We start from the raw sequence: 18,384 nt of genomic DNA, 5'->3' as shown, positions 1-18,384 counted from the left end.
ATAAAATAAAGAAAGGAACGCGGCCGTTCACTTACCTGTAAGAAGTTGCTTTTCCTGAGTTCGGGAATGGTGATCCTGCCACTCCACGATCTATTTACACAGTAGAATATCCTAGCAATTACCTGAAAGGGGAGATAAGGACGACGTCAGAAGAAAGAGAAAGTAAGATAACCGTTGGCAAAGCAGGTGGATATACAAATAATTAGGTCGGGACATTCAGGCCAAACATAATCTAGTAATGCGGTTCCAACCCTTCCTTGTCACGTTTTCAGCTGTGTGGTGTTCATCGTGCTTTGTCCGAAGGATTCGGCGGTCTGCATCGCTGGAGCACATACACACACAAAAAGAACGGAACATTGCGAACGCGAATAAATCGTTCACATTACGTCCCACCAACAGTGAATAAATCTCAAACCATATCTAATTTCGTTACTCCTTTTCTTTTTTGACAGCGAAGGTGTGTATGACTAATATCAGGGATTTTGTGGCGTCCGTGAGCAAAAAAAGTCTAGCTTCCTCAGGCTCCGCGAGATGGCCGTAGCTGTTCACGCTGCAGCACGATGAAATCAAGCCGGCAGCTGCCGCGTCCGCGCTCTGCCAGGAGACGCGTGCGCCTCGGGGCAACAGAAAAGAATTAATAAAATAATAAAGAAAGGTCCCGGAGCAGTTTTAGGCTTACACTGCCCCTAAAGAAACGTCTTCCCAGCAATGCATTTGTGTTTATAAGTAAGGCCGACTTTAAGGGAATCGGTGTTAGCTTAGGCTTTGTAAGCTGGCTTGCCCACATAGTGTGTTGCAGTGATGCCTACTCATAAAGAAAAAATCGTGCACGCACGTCGCGAAGCGGAGAATGGGCTTGCCGAGCAAACGTCGCTTAATGCGAGCCTCGATGGCGGTGTCGTCGTCGATGTGTCCCGGCAAACTCTGCACAGTGGTTTGAACGTTGATGGGACACATTCACAACCTGGTCTTTGGCACGAAACTGGAATCCAACTCGCCTCCGTGTCATGTGCTAAACAGCTTCGGTGTTCGTCCACCTTCACTGGGCGGAATTAATCACATTTTTTTTGTTATCTTTAGTTTATCAGTAAACAGATTTCTGAATGACGTGCGTGACTTAGGGCTACCTTCTACGAAACTATAGGACTTGGCAACGCGACGGCTTCGTGGCGATAATTCGCGTTAGTCACATGAGATAACTCACCGTATTAATATACCTCGAGTGGAACTCCACGGCTTCCTTGAGAAATGTGAGTCCCGGATGGGTGTCTATCACGTCCTGCAGAGCAACACCGAGCAAAGGCAAATACTAAACGCATTGGGCTGGTTGGTCTAAACGAAAAAAAAAAAAAAGCGTTTTTATACTCTCTACACAATGTGCAAAGATTTGCCTAGAACACTCCTTGCGAACTTCAATGGGAAGTCGTCATTTGTGCTCTGCATATCGAAACACACGTCTTTGTTGCACCTAACAAAGAAACATTAATTTTACCGTCTCTATGAAGCATAAAATCCAAAATTAGGGCAATTATATTATTACATCCAAAATTACGAAAATTCGCAGTGAAATAGAAGCACGGATTTCAGTACGTTTCAGTATTTCAGTATGTTGATAATCCACTTCAGACTTTTAGTGCAGGAAACAACGCAACGACAGCGCGACAGACATTTGCCTGCGTCGTATGCCACTCTGTGCTTGCGTTGTTCCCTGCACTAAAATGCTCGGAGAAGTTTGTAAATCCGTAACTTTGCCCTCCCCGCACAGGTATATCAATACTGAAAAACCTGACATGCGAATTTACTGCTTATGTACTGCTTATATCACACACACACACACACACACACACACACACACACACACACACACACACACACACACACACACACACACACACACACACACACACACACACACACACACACACACACACACACACACACACACCACACACACACACACACACACACACACACACACACACACACACACACACACACACACACACACACACACACACACAAACTTTAAAGGCAGGTGTTAGGTTCACCATCGCCATTTATTTCTGCACAGCTGGTCACGTAATGAGGTGTTATATATCTATTCACGTTTCACTGCGCAGGTCAGTGCTTCGTAATACGTGTAGGTTGACTGCAACGCCGCAGCGCGGTCGCCGGGAATTCATTTTAGTGCCCTGCTGTTTCACAAAAACTGTACATTGCCATGCTATATATTTTACTTGTTTTAGTTTGCTAATGTTTTTTTCCCGACTTGTTAATTTTTGTTTTTGGGTAACCACTTTTCTTTCTTCGCCGCAGAACCTATAGAAATGGAGTAGCCGAGGTGATATACACACCTCAGCCTCTCCACAGCAAACCACTTGGAACATATCAGATATAACCCTAAAGCGCGGAATGTGTACACAGCCTCCGTCAGCCAATCACGGAGCACGATCGTGCGAACAAGAGCGTCAACTTCTCATCACCGGGATAAACCTAGCACGACAAAGCACACCTCGTGCTTTGAGTACCGCATTATCTCCAAACCAACTGCGGTCGACTTCGCCATCTCTCGATGGGCGTGGCAGCGCCATACGCGACTGTTCAAATTCGGTGGCGCAGCGGCGACAGTCAGCACGAGAGCCCGACCGGGAGGCTTTTTAAAAGGATTCGCGACCGCGGCCTCTGGGAAGGTGTATGGCGTCACCCGCTGCCAGCTGCGCAAGCTCCGAGCTTTCGCGAGGCGAATCCTAACCCCCCCCCCCTCCCCCCCCCCCCCCCCCCCCCCCCCCCGGCAGGCCTCAACTTCCCGTCGTTCAAAAATACCTCAACGTGCCTGCGACGTCGTCGCCGCCTGTTGCTCGGCCGTGCGAGCCGTCTGGAAAGAAGGCGGGCACCCCGCGACCGCATGCTCGCTGCTCGCGGCCGCGGAGAAGCGAGGCGCATATTATACGAATAAGAAGCTGCAAGTACAGAATGCACAGCCCGCGACTTCGTGAAATACGTGCAGTATAAATCTCAACAGACGTGTTGCACGGAATCGGCGAGAACGAGACGAATAGTAATTTTTTTGAACGCGCTGACAAGGTGTGACCGACGGCAGAATGGTAAAGCGACTTCGTTTCTTTATAGCCACGTAACGGAAGGAAGATAATTTAATGAAGACAAAAGAACAGAGATTGGCCCGGACAGCGTGGCTCAATAGCTCGCTACTCCTTACCGGGGTAAGGAGAAATTTAAAAAAATGAAAGGAGAGAGAGAGAGGGGGAGACATATTTAGGAACCCTGGCGTTAGTATAAAACGAGTGACTGTCTACAGGACGTTCCGCGGACGTGCTTGTCCCATGCACGGACGGGCTCTCAGAAACGCAGCGCTGATGAAGTGTCACAGCGTCCTCCTCCGGTGCGGAAAGTGTTCGATTGCCAGTGCCGCCGAGCAGACACCGGTTTTCCTAATAGGCAGAGACGTACCTCGACCTGGCTCTCAGTAGGTACTCATCTCGGAAGGCGGCCTTGCGTTTCCTCACTCTGGCCCTGTATTTCAAGGTTGTCGCTGCTGTAAAAATTTTCCGTCGAACGTGTTTCGGCCGCAAACAATAAAAGTACATCGCAGGGTGCATACCCGTCAACCGAGAGAAAGAATGGGTTCGATACCCGTCATGTGATATTTTTTTTTCAATTATAACGCAGAGAGTGGCAGCATTAACCAGATGATCGTGTACATCGTGGCGAGAAGCGCATAACATTCATGCGCATTTTGACAAACTCGAGCATTCCGCCATATCGCATTGAGACAACACGCGGAGCCATATCGCTCACCTGCATCATGGGAATAAAGTCCTCGGGCACCAGGTAGTTCCTGGTGGCTTTGCTGAGGATCTTGACGAACCACGTCGGTTCGTCGCGACCAGTGGACACTATCCTGCAGGTAAAATTATTATTATTATTATTATTATTATTATTATTATTATTATTATTATTATTATTATTATTATTATTATTATTATTATTATTATTATTATTATTATTATACGGTGACAGCGCCGCTTTATGTGGATTGCTTCGCTCACACAGAAGCATGGGCATGTGATTTTTTTCTTCTGCTATTTATACCTTATAGCTTTAGTGATGCAGAAACACTTGCTACTACAATAGCTGAAGCACTCAGCGTCACATTTTCTCTCTCTTTTCTTTAAAGTTCGCTAAACCATTGCCTTGAAGCACATCACTCTGCGCGCACGTCAGGCGACAAAACATTAAGGCGTCATTTTTACAACTGGTGTTAATACTACTGAGACATATACAAATATTTTCGGTATACTTCTACTCTGATGCAAAAGAAGAAAAAAAAACAGTGTCGTAAACCCGCGGATCTGTCCTCGAAAGTTTGACCGCGGGCCCAAAACGATGTCAATCACCGCTCGTTCCATAATCAAAGCGAATTCCTCTTGTAGTCAATCCAGCAAATATTTACGGGTATATAGGTATGTGCCCACGTATCGACAGCTTCCTCGTCCAAAAGAATTCGCCGTATTTGGTCCTTTTTGGTTCATTTCCTCGAAGTACAGTATACTCACGGATTGAAACGAGACAATTTAGGGCTAAGTGACGCACATAATTTCGTTTACACGGTCTTCAGTACGGGCCATATTGGCGTAATTTCAACTCTAACGCCTATATCAGAGCCAACATTTCACCGGAGAATTGCGGCCTATATCAGGAGACAAACGCCCGTCTTTATAACCCGCATCTTTACATTCCTACGCACTTTTTAAAAATTTCACGTGTTCTTTTACCGTGGCAGAAGCCAGCTGCGTTCATGCCGACTTAGTTTTCTCTTTAACATTTTGATATTCTTGCCCGTTTCTTCGTTCTGACCTCCTTTTTTTTTCTCCTTTTCTTTCTGCTCCCCCCTCCCTCTTTTATTTTTCTTGCTTTTGTAAACAAAGAATGGAACAACAGTCTTGGATAACAAGAGCAAGACCTTTTGGGAGTCGCTAAGCAGAACTCGAAAATAGGACTCGGCAACTACAGTGTTTACCTTCAATCTCAAGAAAGAAAATAAAAAAAAAAGCGAGGCCTGTTGCCAGCATGTCATTCGCCGATGATTGCGAAAAGCCATGGTCGTTATGCTTCAACACTACTCTCGTTCCCTCCTCCTCTAGAACCGTTTTCCTGTACTACAAAGCGTGGAGAGCTCAACAAAGGCTCCACCTTTATTGAGGTCCCCACTTCAATGATTTATTGGGCTTTAGTGACCGCGGTAGCCACTTAAATCGAAACATTTTACGTCACTTCAGCTTATATGTATCTGAAGCGAAAGCTGCAGCCTTGTCCTTGCACGACCTAATGCGGACGCGCCCACGCTGGGCCGATGCCTTTCGCCAAGAAGAGAGAGAGATAAAAGCGAAGGAAAGGCAGGGAAAGAGGGAACAAGTAATACGCGCACACACGTCAGTGTTCACCGCATACACACAGACAGTCACAACGGAGAAATATTTAACATCGGTTATTCTGCGAGATGTTAAAAAAGGCTTGCAAGGACTGGCTCCAAGGAATCGAGAACTTGCAGAGCGCATTGAGCTGACGGAGTTGTCATTCCGTTGAGGAGAGTGCGCATCGTGGTCATGAGAGACCTCAACACAGCGAGGACTTGTAGGTTCTTGTCGTGGCAGTCATCTGTGGACGATGAAGCACACTGCGGGGCATTCTGCATCGGCTCTTTATGAGTGCGCAGTGGTGGCAGTGAGGGCCACGCGACATCCGCCGCCGCTTTCAAAGCTTCTGCGTCTTTCCGGCTCTCCAATTGTGATGCATTGGGCGGTGGTGGTGGCGGCAGTGGTGGTAGCTGTCGCTTAAGAGAAGTCTGACGATCTGTCGGAGTAGGAGATCGCGTTGTCCGTCCAGATTGGTTAGCAGTAGTTTTAGACCTTCGTCGCCGACGCGAGCGTCGTTGTCTATCTCTCACCACGTCAGCAGCCTCTTTGTGCGTCGAGCCGTCCCGCACCATCTGTTTCATGACACTCCATTCTTTTTTCACTAATGGACAGTCCCTTGATGAGGCTTCGTGTGATCCATGACAGTTGGTACACTTCAGGGCAGTTGCTCGGCAGGATTCCGCGTTGTGTGGCTCTGCACAGCGGGGGCAAATCGCCACGTTCCTGCAAACTCCGCTGACATGGCCCATTTTTTGACATTTACGGCACTGGAGTGGTCATGGTGTAAACGGACGGACCACGTGACGAAAGTGTCCCACCTTCACGTGGGATGGCAATATGTCACCTTTGAAGACAATCTTTACGGAACGCGAGTTGCCCAGACGTGAGACTTGGACGATGTTGCTATGGTCACTAACTTCCTTGATGAGCACTGGAAGGTCGCCACAAGGAATGGAGATGTCGACATCGTATATTACACCTACCACCATGTCCTTGTTAAGTGGAAGGTGAGCTCGAACCTTGATACCGTCGAAGTCTGTGACCCTGGTCAGAGAAAGCAGAGATGCCTGGTGTATAACGTCGATAGCCAAGACATTCTTGCGGGGGTTGACTCGAACATCCTTCATTTCGTTTGGAGCCAGAGACTCGAGTTTCCTCGAGATGGTCTGCCGATTCAAGTGTCTCAGATTGTCCGATGGCGAAACAGGCACAAATAAGACGGTGTAGTTCATTGAAGCCTGCTTCGGCTTCACAGTAGATGCGATTGAAGCTGGTGAAGCACCCATAGATCGTCGTTTTGGTTTACGACTGTAAACAGGCGTGAATTCATCGTCGGAATCGTCACCGCTTGCCGAATACAGTTCGGTGGACTCACTGTCGGCGTCGCTGAGTTCGCTGTTCCGTTTCCTCGAGGGGCCCGCCGACGGCGGAGGCATGCCTGGAGGGTGTGAAGGCCAGTCTACTTCCAGTGTAGCCAAATAAAATACCGATGGCTACGCGAGGAACATGAAAAATCACCAAAAACTGTCACCCGGTAAACGACGACGACGAAGTGTGCGTCTTGCACAGCGCTTTGTTCGCCAAGAAGACGCTCGAAATACGCTCTATGTGGTTACCATTGGGTTAGCAGAGTGGGAGGTGGGGTTTTTTTTTAATTTTGCATCTGTATATATACACGCGCAAACATACATAAAGAGTGGTTGAGCCCCCCTCCCCTCTCCCTCTGAAAAAAATTTCTGTCTACGCCCGTGTTGGTTACGGTTGAAAAACGGTAGACGACGCGCCTGCCGCGCCAGCTGCGGTATGGTAACCCTAATGAGCCGCTTACCCGTGCTCCATCTGATGAATATTTGCACGTTAACTCAAATAAGTAAACCGATATATACTATGGCAGGCGCGGCCTAAATCTTTATTTTAGCGGCGGTCTAGCGATCGTATGTATACAGCCGCCCGTTTTACTTGAATACGAAACGAAAGCTTCCAGGAAGAGGCCGTTGCTCATGCCCAAAGTGCAATAATAAACAGCATGCGATTTGAAATGAGTAAGACTGCTTAAAACAAACATTGATTTTGTTTAATAAGACCTCTCTTTTTTGCTCCTTCGATTCACTCAGAAAAGAGGGAAACGGGACTTTCTCTCCGCTCTGCCCTGTATTGTATACTTCTAGTAGTCAAATGAGAAAGTAAGAAAATTTGGTACCGGGAAAATTGCATACCTCTTCCAGAAATCGATGAACACGTCACTGGTGACGTAACTGCGGGCCTCTCCCCCGCAGGCTGCGAACAGCGGCATCTTCCAGTAGAGAGGCACACCGCACGCCTGCGAAACACGAATCAAATCAAATCAAATCAGCATCACAAGCACGTATCACCAACAGACCACGTCACGCACTGAACAGGATCACTACCTTGATAGCCGATGTAAGGAGATTGTTGCGATAAATGCCAGTTGCAGATTCGAAAGGAAACTGAGTCTCCATCCCCGCCGAGGATCGAATTCCTGGATGGTGAGTTACCAGAACAATTTGTCTTTAGAAGTCGCCTTTTAGTTCGAAGGAAAAAATGCTTCTGGGGCAGCACTTTCCGAAGCGTGGCCTGAACTTTTATCTTCCGTCGATCTTTTCGCTTGGTGCTGCCGCTCATGTGTATTCAGCCACGGGAACGTTTTGGTGCCATTGTTGATTTTCTGACGAAGACACGAAGAGTCGCATTTGAAATTTTATCTCGTAGTTTAAGCTCACTTTTCTTTAGTGTCCTATTTCAGAAGTATTTAATTATTTCATAAGTGTACAATTAAACTATAAAAAATAAAAATGAAAATTTACTACTATTCAATGCGCATGTGTATAAGAGAAGTCATAATTTTAACATATCTGCAGCTGTTTATTTCGTATCGTCTCGTATGCATTCACACTATGTTTGTTTTACTTTTCCTTAACCCGCCCAACCGCACTACTCTTGTTCCGTACCCAGCATAGGTTGGCAATAAATGGTGGAGCCCACTCAAACTCACTCAAAAATTTATTTTGCGCTTAGGCCTCACTCGGACTCAGACTAACTGATATTTTCCTCAATCGGACTCACTCCGACTTAGATTCCCTAAAATTTTCCTCTACCGGACTCACTCGGGCTCAAACTCACCAAAATATTACTCACCCGGACTCACTCAGACTTAGACTCACGGCCCGATCTGAGTCTGAGTCTGAGTGAGTCCGGCTGAGCAATAAGTTGGTGAGTTTGTGTCCGAGTGAGTCCGAATGAGTAATAAGTTGGCGAGTCTGAGTCGCAGTGAGTGCGGTTGAGGAAAATTTTGGAGAGACCGAGTCCGAGTGAGCCCTCAGAGCAAAATATATTTCTTGAGTGAGTCTGAGTGAGCTCCAATTATTTTGCCGACCTATGCCATATGTCGGCAATAACAGGTAGAACTCACTCAGACTCACTCAAGAAATATATTTTGCGCTTAGGCCTCACTCGGACTCAGACTAACTGATATTTTCCTCAATCGGACTCACTCCGACTTAGATTCACTAAAATTTTCCTCTACGAGACTCACTCGGGCTCAAACTCACCAAAATATTACTCACCCGGACTCACTCAGGCTCAGACTCACGGACCGATCTCAGTCTGAGTGAGTCGACTCGTGAGTGAGTTTGCTGACCCCTGGTACCCAGAAACGGGCTGTGTCCTTTTGCTAAAAGCAAAGAAACAAAGAAACAAAAACGTGGACTTCCACACGCCAAAGTGCATGCAAGCGACCGACCGCTGACCACACCGGTCATGTGACTGCACCGCAAGCAGAGGCGTCATTTTCCCACTTTCCCGGGGAAAGGGGACTGTTGGACACCGTATACTATCAGTGCATAAAGAGTTGTGCACAGTATAAGTCCGCCATTTTCGTGATCAAAGTCCGGATGTTTGTGTACGCAACGTTCATTCCGGCAGTATATGTTACATGCAACAAATAGTTGGGCTCCTACGTTATACGGCCTGTGGTGTCTTCGCAAGGGGTGCCCACGCCCCCGTAAATGACACCTTTGACCCCAAGTACTCCTGCAGATACGTAACCAACCTCATTTGCGCGATAAGTACGCAACGTAATTGCTTTAGAGTCAGTACTAAAAAGCCACTAAAGGCAACCTGCAGTCTAAGTAAGCGCGGTATGTGTAGTAGGAGGCCGTGACCGTGGTCTCACCCTGATGATAGCGCTGAAGTTGGTCCTGGTGGCCCGTCCATCCCTGAGGCTGGCGAAGGCCGCCTTGACCTTGAGCAGGTGGGCGTCCAGCTGCGTGGGCGTCATGGGCTTGCCGGCCGGGTAGTAGAAGCGTGGTATGCAGCTCGCCTGCTTGGTCGACGAGCGCACCACCCGCTTAAGCGAGGCCGTCTGGGACTCCACGAATGCCTTCTCGTGCTGGCTCTGCTGGGCAGAGATAAAGAAGAGAGTACATAATTTAAGTGGAACCACGTATACAGTAAAATAAATACAGCTCAGGCCATTGCGCTAAGGCTCCTACAAACAAGAACCTATCCGAACCCCAGTAAAACTTCTGTTGGGCCTAGTTGGTAGATAGCATTTAAGAAGAGAAGTTCAGAGCAAATGAAGATGGACCGCAAAGAACAGAAGAGACAAGCAGAAGAGACAGACAGGCAAGCGCCAGTGCGTGTCTCTTCTGTTATTTGCGGTCCGTCTTGATTTGCGCTAAACTTCTCTTCTTAAATATCCGAACCCGCTGTTAATCAACAAGATTTATCCGGAGTTCTCTACTCCTACAACATTCGACAAATGCCACGACGCCATAGATCTCACTCATATGCTCTGGCGTTGCTCCGCGTTACGCAGCGACAAGGAAAACCCCGAAGAACGGTGGGACGCAGCTCTGCGCAGTCCGACATTAGAGGGACAGTTATGTGGGCAGTCCAACGGGCCCGCGAAGCGGCCGAAAGGCTATAGGTCTTTCGGTCCCAACGTGGGAGCGCCCGCTTTGGGCTAGGAAACTAGCGCGAAATATTGGACCTTGATAAAATCTTTCATCGCACGCGCAGAACGCAACGCCGGTATCGCGCGTAGTATGCACGCCTCCGCTGTTTATCCTGGGACGGTAACGCTCGCAAGGGCGCGGAAACGCGGCGGCTCCCTCGAAGCGACGGCCGCTCCCTTCGCACATATATATCCTCTCGTTCCGCTGCCTTGTACGACTCGCCTATACTCTGTAAATTGTGCTACTGGTTTTCACTTCGCGACGTCTTGCTCCGGTAATAGACCACGGGCGATAAGCTAGGAGTGCTTTCGTTGTCGATTTCATATCAGCACACTACTATATTTCTATGGACTTCTGCGCTACATGGCGTTTCAGCGTCTCAGCTATAGTTACTCAGCTTCGTTTACGAGCGCATGCGTCGGTTTGCATCGCAATTCAATTCAATTTCAACTTGAACTAATATGTAAAGAATGGAGGAAGACCGGAAAAAACAATACCGAAAACGTACACGGAAATAAAGCTTAATAAAATGAATTTGGGCAGACCCCACGCATTGCGGGAATTGTTTTCAAGCGAAACAGTCAGCGAGTAGGCCTCTATGCTGCATATTCTGGATTACAGCCAAGCGTTACGAGATGTACATGTCCTTGCAGATATGAGTAGTTGCGTGCCCATCGTGGGTGTAGCAGGTACGTCTACTACATTGACGCCTAAAAGATAGCTTCAACTCCGACGTAACGTCGGAGCTTGAATTCCGGGGTTCCATGTGAATGCATTGTGAATTCCGGAGTTTCACGTGTATAACTACGATGCGATCCAGAAGTAATTATGATGATTCGTTTTTATCGTCTGGCGTTCTTTTATTACTAATGCACCTAAATCTAAGTACGCGAGCATTCTTGCATTTCGTACTCGCCGAAACGCGGCTTCTGCTGTCTGGAGTCGAACTAAGAACCACGTGCCAATTAGCAGGATGTCTGTATCTCCAGGAGCTATCGCGGCGGTCGGTCGATCACTCACTGCAGTGAGTTACTTGTTGTGGCAACAGAACAACTCGCTGCGAAAGCAGAAGTGCTGCCGTCACGCACTTAAAGATAAATTTGTCAGGTTTTTCTGTCGCAAGTATATGACGTCTAGGTCGTGACGAAGCCGGTTTCGCCAACACAAGACGTCCGAGTGGGGACGCAAAATCTCAACATGTTTATTTTATTTTTCAGTTTTTGCGCGCTTGTCTCGTTAATATTCACACCCGAGAGCCTGTACACGCGCGCGCAAGAGGACGCATCGGTTGTGCCAAGAAAAGCGTGCGATGTTGTGTCCTGCCGGTTCAGTGGCACTTTAACGGAATTTGTCACGGCGCTACAAATAGTATTCTCAGTGGTGAACGCGAAACAAACACAGGAAGGAGAAAACATCTGAATGTCCGGCGCTACACACACACACACACACACACACACACACACATACACATACATACATACATACATACATACATACATACATACGTATACATACATACATACATACATACATACATACATACATACATACATACATACATACATACATACATACATACATACATACATACATACATACATACATACATACATACATACAACCCTACCAGGGGCGTAGCCAGAAATTTTTTTCGGGGGGGTTCAATAATGGAGGTCAGTGGGTTCAACCATATTTTATGCATGTTCGTGCGTGCGTTTGTATGTGTGCGTGTATATACGCAAGCAAAACTGAAAAATTTCGGGGGAGGGTTTGAACCCCTCCAACCCCCCCCCCCCCTTGGCTACGCCCCTGAACCCTACGCACGATAAAACACAGGGAATGCGGCATCATCCTACGCATAGCGCACAGGACTTCGTCGATGTGTCCCGTCCCCAATTCTTGGCGCTGCGTATACAGATGGCGCGGCGGTCGCGAACCTCACCGCATATATATGTTCACACGACGTCACACACGCCATTTTGTAGTCCTATTCGCAACTTCCGCAGTGCTTCCAGCGATAAAACAGACCGAGCTAAAAGCGCAGCTTTTCGCCGTTCGCGCTGAATATATACAACAATACGGCGGTTTGGATGAGGCCAGTGCACAACCCACTTCCATAAATAATAGCCATTTCGCGTATGACAATATTCCGCGTAAGAGAAGTATAGGTACGCGGAAACACGATTTCCCTGACACTTTGGTCGGCTTTGGTCAGTCCGCGAACACGTGCTCGCGCTCTCGTACGCATTCAAGCGCGCGTGCAGGCATTGTCATTTGTTGAGCACGTGCAGTCGTTTCACCGGTTGCTGCACACCGGGGTCTGCATAGGCTCGTTGCCACGAGATTAACGATGACAGGGCATTGTCCCCAAAACACCCTCGAAAGCTCTTTTTTCCACTCTATATAAAATAGTTAGGTTGCACTTGGCGGCAACTGTCGAGTTTTAGTGCACGTTGCGCGCTGCTCGACGCCAACGCTTGAATTTTATTTATTTATTTATTTATTTATTTATTTATTTATTTATTTATTTATTTATTTATTTATTTGCTTAAAAGTACCTTACAGGCCCCTAGAGGTATTGCGTAGGAGGGTAATGCAATACAATAATTCGAAATTAAAAGGAAAGGGTACGAATATATACAGAAATTAGAACAAGAAAAAAAAAGTGTTACAGTAACGTATGCGGGGATGTAAATTAATATTGGGTTAGATGATACACGACAAAACAAACCGAAGAGGCAAGAAAAAATACACTTTGGACTGCGACAGATCATTGTATACACTAAATTTTGACGCAGTAAAACACCATTACAGAACTGACGCGACATAACTTGGCTATTAGTAAAGGACATTTAACGTAATGTTTCACATAACTAACGAAAAACGCAACAAGAACAACGTAACACGTAAGGTACGCGGAATTATCTTAACAAATGCGCTGTTCAGAAACGCTTGTTCAGAAGCAGACTGTCGCGCGGCGATCTCTGTGAGAACATATATATATATGTATATGTGTGTGTGTATATATATATATATATATATATATATATATATATATATATATATATATATATATATATACATAAGCTGCACGGATCGATGTTGATCCGTGGATGCATCGAAGGATGATCACGAGAAACAGATGTACTGCAAGATCGAGCATTATTGTCACTAAAAAAATTTTTAGAAGCGAGCGATATGACTGGAAATTATTGAGAAACACATTTTCCCGATAAGGCATCGCCCCGGTGGTGCAGTGGTTAAAGTGCTCGGCTGCTGACCCGATAGGGCAAGTGCTCCTGATTTTGTTTTCTTTTCTTTCTTTTCTTCTTTTTTTTTGCCAAGGACGGACGGACCAACTCGCCAAATTATGCTACGCATTAAAAAGAACCACCCGGCGTATGCGCGCTTCGACAACTGAACCGCGTGCTGCTATTGTTACAAAGACGTAGTTTGCCTTCACTGCTGCCCTGTACGTCCGGGAATAACCGAGCAAAAACAACAATGCCAGGTGTCTCGTTGAATCGTGCGGGAATATTGTTTCAAAAGTTTGAGCGAAAAACGAAGCCGCTGCGAGAGTAAATTCACCTTTTTTGTTTAAAGTTGGCGGAATAGAAACGCGGTTCGTTATGTAGGCATGGAAACAGATTCTCTTGCGCACCTGTCCAAAAAGCTTTCGAAGAAAACACGGTATACGGTAGACAATGGAATTGCCATAGCGAGTTCTCGTTGGAACGACGTTCCGCAAATCTACAATGCTTCTCGTGTTAGAACATTTTATTTTCCATTCGTGGATGCCACACTCCGTCTATAGGCACGTGCCAAGAAAATATTTCATCATCACAAGAACCCGCAAAAATAATGACCTTCACGTTCTTATCAAGCATATGTAGAGGACGCTCTTTATAGAGGCCTGTTCTCCAAAACTTGCGGTTATGTACCAAATGTTTTCGAAGAATATGCGTTCAAAGATAACAGTCTGGGTGGTTTCTGGCGGAGCAACGTGTCGACAATGTATACTTGGTTATTTTGAACTTGCAAATATACTGCGTGACACAATCAGCGTAAAATGTAAAAAAAAAAACAAAAACAAAAAAACAAGAGGACACGATAGGGAAGAGTGTACCTCACGGCGACTGTGTCGCACAGTACAATTACAAGCTCAGAATGAACCAAATAGACTACAAAAAAAAAGGAAAAAAAAAGCTATTATTGGGCTATCTTGCTCTCTTTATTTTTTTATTGTAGCCGATTCATTTACATATACCTCTAAACTGACTCTTACGGGCATAAAATCTTCGCTTAATGAAAGCGCACAAGGCAAGCATCAGTCATCGACGATACTAATAATATATACCGTTCGAGCGACGCCGCCGATCGCGGTGATGCCATTAGGAGATGCGGCAGGAAGTCGGCTGACGCGGAACGCGAAAAGCTACGTCACGACTGTAGCTTCATATCTGTGAAACGCAGCTTGCTCCTTACAAGAGCACGTTGTCGTTTCTCGTAGTTTACAAACAAAGGTACACAGAGAGATGAACTCAAAATATGAAGGCAGGAGCTTCGCGGAGTCGTCAACAATCTGCTGTCAACTGACTAACGAATTTCGGCTGTGTACTTGAGCACTGAAAATCAAACTGCTCCCTGCAGGACGGCTTGGCTTCGTTCTTCAAAATAAATAATAAGAAAAAAAACGCCACGTCCTACTACAACAGGTTGATCATTCTGCACATAATACGACCGACAGGGGTGCCGCGAAAGAAGGATAAAAATTCAAAGCATATAACAATACGACAGAGCTCCCCTCGGCGTTTACTACAGAATAAACCGATAGTTGTATTTATCTTTTTTTTTTAAGCGAGGCGACCGGAAGGGCAGAATGCAAACAAACGCACGCGAGCGTAAACACGCACGAATACGCACTGTGGCCAGTGTTGGCCTTGGAGGTCCTCGACTGTTCGACGTGCCTCCACCCAGAATAACGCCAGCTTGGAATGGGCAAGGTAAACTCTCCAAAGGGCATGTGCGAAAGGGGACGCCGCCCACACACACACAACGGAAACCACGCATCGAATGAAACCGAAATGTAGCCAAGAACATTAAAACATATAAACGCCCAAACCATTCTTCTGCAGAGGAGACGGGCTCACACCCTCACACAATATAAAGTTCAGCAGAGTTGAAATTTGGACTTGTTGGTCTCCCATACAATGTGTTCATTTGTTTCAAAGGGTTGCGTGTTTCGCGTATAGTGTCGCTTTTCGGACAATCGATGGGTGCATTATTTTCTTCTCTCTCTGTGGCGTTTCCCGCGCCTACACGAATAACAGTAACAACAGTACCGACTGCCTCTCGCGAACAGCGACGGCATATGGTGCGTATGTACGCTTGGCCAAAGGTAATAACAATTGCTGCAGGGTTTTATGTGCCAAAACCACGATATGATTGTGAGGGACGCTGTAGTGGGGACGCCGGGGGCTTCGGGAATTTGGACCACCTGGGATTTTTCAATGTGCACTTAAATGTAAGAACACGGGCCTATAGCATTTCGCCTCCATCGGCAGGCCACCGCCGCGGCTGGGATCGAACCCGCGTCTTTAGGGTCAGCAGCCGCACTTTACCACCGCGTCCTCTGCCTGGTCAGAGTTGGCCACGACCGGTCGTGGCAATGGTTACCGCTGCTTTCACCGCGGCAGCCATTACCAATTTGCCAACTTCCCAAATTTTTTGTTTATAACGAGCACTCATTCCCTCAAATAACTGAAAATTTTCCTAGTTAACGCTAATACAACGTCTGTAATGGTGGGCCTTAAGTTAAATCACACGGCGTAAAATATGCAGGAGAGAGCTGGCAACGTGTGACTGGCGTCGCGTGTTTGTTACATGACGCACTGTGCATTAGTTGAGTATATGTGATGTAGTTCCCAAAATTGCACTAACATGGTCTACTTTGCCATGTAACAGGAAATAACCGATACACCAAACCTAACGCTGCAGAGGTTCGTTACGCATTCGTATGATACTGCTGGGCAATGCACATAGTCAGCGGCCAATAGGGAGCCTCCATGCAAGTCTTTCTGCGATGTCCAATGTTCCTGAGCGCATTCGCTGAAGTGGCAGACCGGAGCATGTTGCACCGGGAATCTTTAAGTCTTGCTTTCGGGTAAAGAACGCCGCTTTATTTCTTGGGTTACTTAACTCCAGGCGTTCAGGGATTGCCGCGCCAGCTTTTCCGTTTCTGACAATGGCCTGCTACCGAGTTAATCAATGTAGTGTCCGTTAAAGGAAGGAAAAAAAAACAATAAAAAGCTGGTTGATGTTAACAGCACAGATACTACATACACGGTGAAGCATTTCGTGAGCTAAAGGAAAGCGGCCCCTACACGCGAAGCGCAGTCGGCGCAGTCACGGTTTAAACGCCTCGCGATAGTACATGAATGAATGACAAGGGATACCATGCGCCCAATGACGTGAAGCAGAAGCCTCCCACCCGCCATGCTTAATACGTTGGTGGGAGCGGGAAGTCACAATATTTGCTCTGACGAAAACGAAGATTGCGTGCACGGTAGATCACGAAAACTCTTAAAAGCTCTTAAAATCACGCACGCACGGCCTTTGTATACATAGTCATTGGCGTTCGCGCATAGTTGCGCCGAGCTCGACAAATAACGTCCGGTTTCGAAAGAGCGTAACGTGGGCGTGTGTAAACGTTTTCGACGAACTGCGAGCGCGTGCTGCAAGGACGGACTTGGCCGGCTTTTAAAAAAGGACCACACTCGCTGGCCGCGGCTGCAGAATTCAGCGACGCATACCGGGTGCGCATTTCTACGTTGGCTGCTGGTTAGAGTTGAAAAAGCAAGAGAGACGGGTGAAGGTTATAATAATAGACGTTATATACGAGGCTTTCTCGTGAAGACGCGCGATGCGCTTCGGTAAACACTCCGTTTGTCTTGTCCGAAAGGTTAGGAGGAAGCTGCAGTACCGAAACGGCATCTCGCGAACGGACGCACGTAGCCAATTTGCACAGCTTCAACTGATATTGTTGTTTAACAGTCCTTTCTGTAAATGTCGTTTCGTATAATTAGTACCGCATACGGTTATATTTACGGGCACATCGCTGTGCAGAGTGACCAGCCCGCGCAGGATTATCCCTCCATCGCCCTCTCCTTCTTCACAGCCACAGCGTGGTAGCTTGTTCCCTATCGGTAATACATGTTCTACAGCGATATTAAGGCAGCACACTTGTACCCTATAGTTACACAGGCACGCTAACCTCAGTTACGACGGACCTCAGTTAACCGGAATAAACTATAGTTAGCGCCAACTGTGGTTGGCACATGTTACACGCGAAAAGTTGTCCTTAGTTTGGGTCACTGAAGCAGGTCACGTGACACTAAGTTTCGTGATTAAGATGTAAACGTTTAGCTGGTTTTTATAAAAAATACTGACAAATACAATGTATTTCGGTTAAAATAAATCCTTTCTCCTTGCATCTGCAGACCCCGAGGGTATTCCATCAAGTGTTTTGCCAATGTTTGGCTTAAATAAGGGCTAGTCTCGCGACTATGGGTGAAGTCAACTTACGGTCGGTGCGAAAGCCAAGACAATCCGTTGCTTGATACGTTTGTATCGCCGTGTTTGGTGCGTGGCTTGTTTTGACGGACTGTTTCGCGTGTCAGTGCTTCTGTTCTTGAGAAAGGAAAGTTTACTTGCTTTCGGGAAGACTTTTCAGCCTCCAGGGGAGCCACGCTGCCTTCGACCACCGACTTGGGTGCCGCTATTTTGTTAGCTTGCCTAACTGAGGTGGTCAACCTCAGTTCGGAGCAACCATGGTTAGTGGGATAACTGCGGTTAGGCTTTCCGTCTGACTGGATGTAACTGCGGTTTAAGGGAACTGAGGTTTGCCGTAACTGAGGTTAGCGTGCCCGTGTAACAAGGGTATTAGATGCCTTTGCGGCGGTGGCGTCAGCAGT

The 18,384-nt window shown here is 46.9% G+C and overlaps 1 protein-coding gene across 1 annotated transcript in view; it reads right to left on the bottom strand.

The window, feature by feature from the left end:
- The window catches only part of LOC119386893 (mucin-17), a 124,962-nt gene that overhangs the window by 22,203 nt on the left and 84,375 nt on the right, over positions 1-18,384 (bottom strand). The window contains exons 2-6 of the mRNA XM_037654170.2: positions 9,628-9,849; positions 7,652-7,755; positions 3,817-3,919; positions 1,205-1,279; positions 36-122 (exon numbers count right to left, since the gene is read on the bottom strand). Coding sequence (XP_037510098.1) covers positions 36-122; positions 1,205-1,279; positions 3,817-3,919; positions 7,652-7,755; positions 9,628-9,849 — 591 coding nt within the window. The remainder of the gene's footprint in view (positions 1-35; positions 123-1,204; positions 1,280-3,816; positions 3,920-7,651; positions 7,756-9,627; positions 9,850-18,384) is intronic.

This window comes from Rhipicephalus sanguineus, chromosome 3, assembly GCF_013339695.2.
Source record: "Rhipicephalus sanguineus isolate Rsan-2018 chromosome 3, BIME_Rsan_1.4, whole genome shotgun sequence".
Classification (NCBI taxonomy): Eukaryota; Metazoa; Arthropoda; class Arachnida; order Ixodida; family Ixodidae; genus Rhipicephalus; species Rhipicephalus sanguineus.
This window is presented reverse-complemented; position numbering and strand designations above follow the sequence as displayed.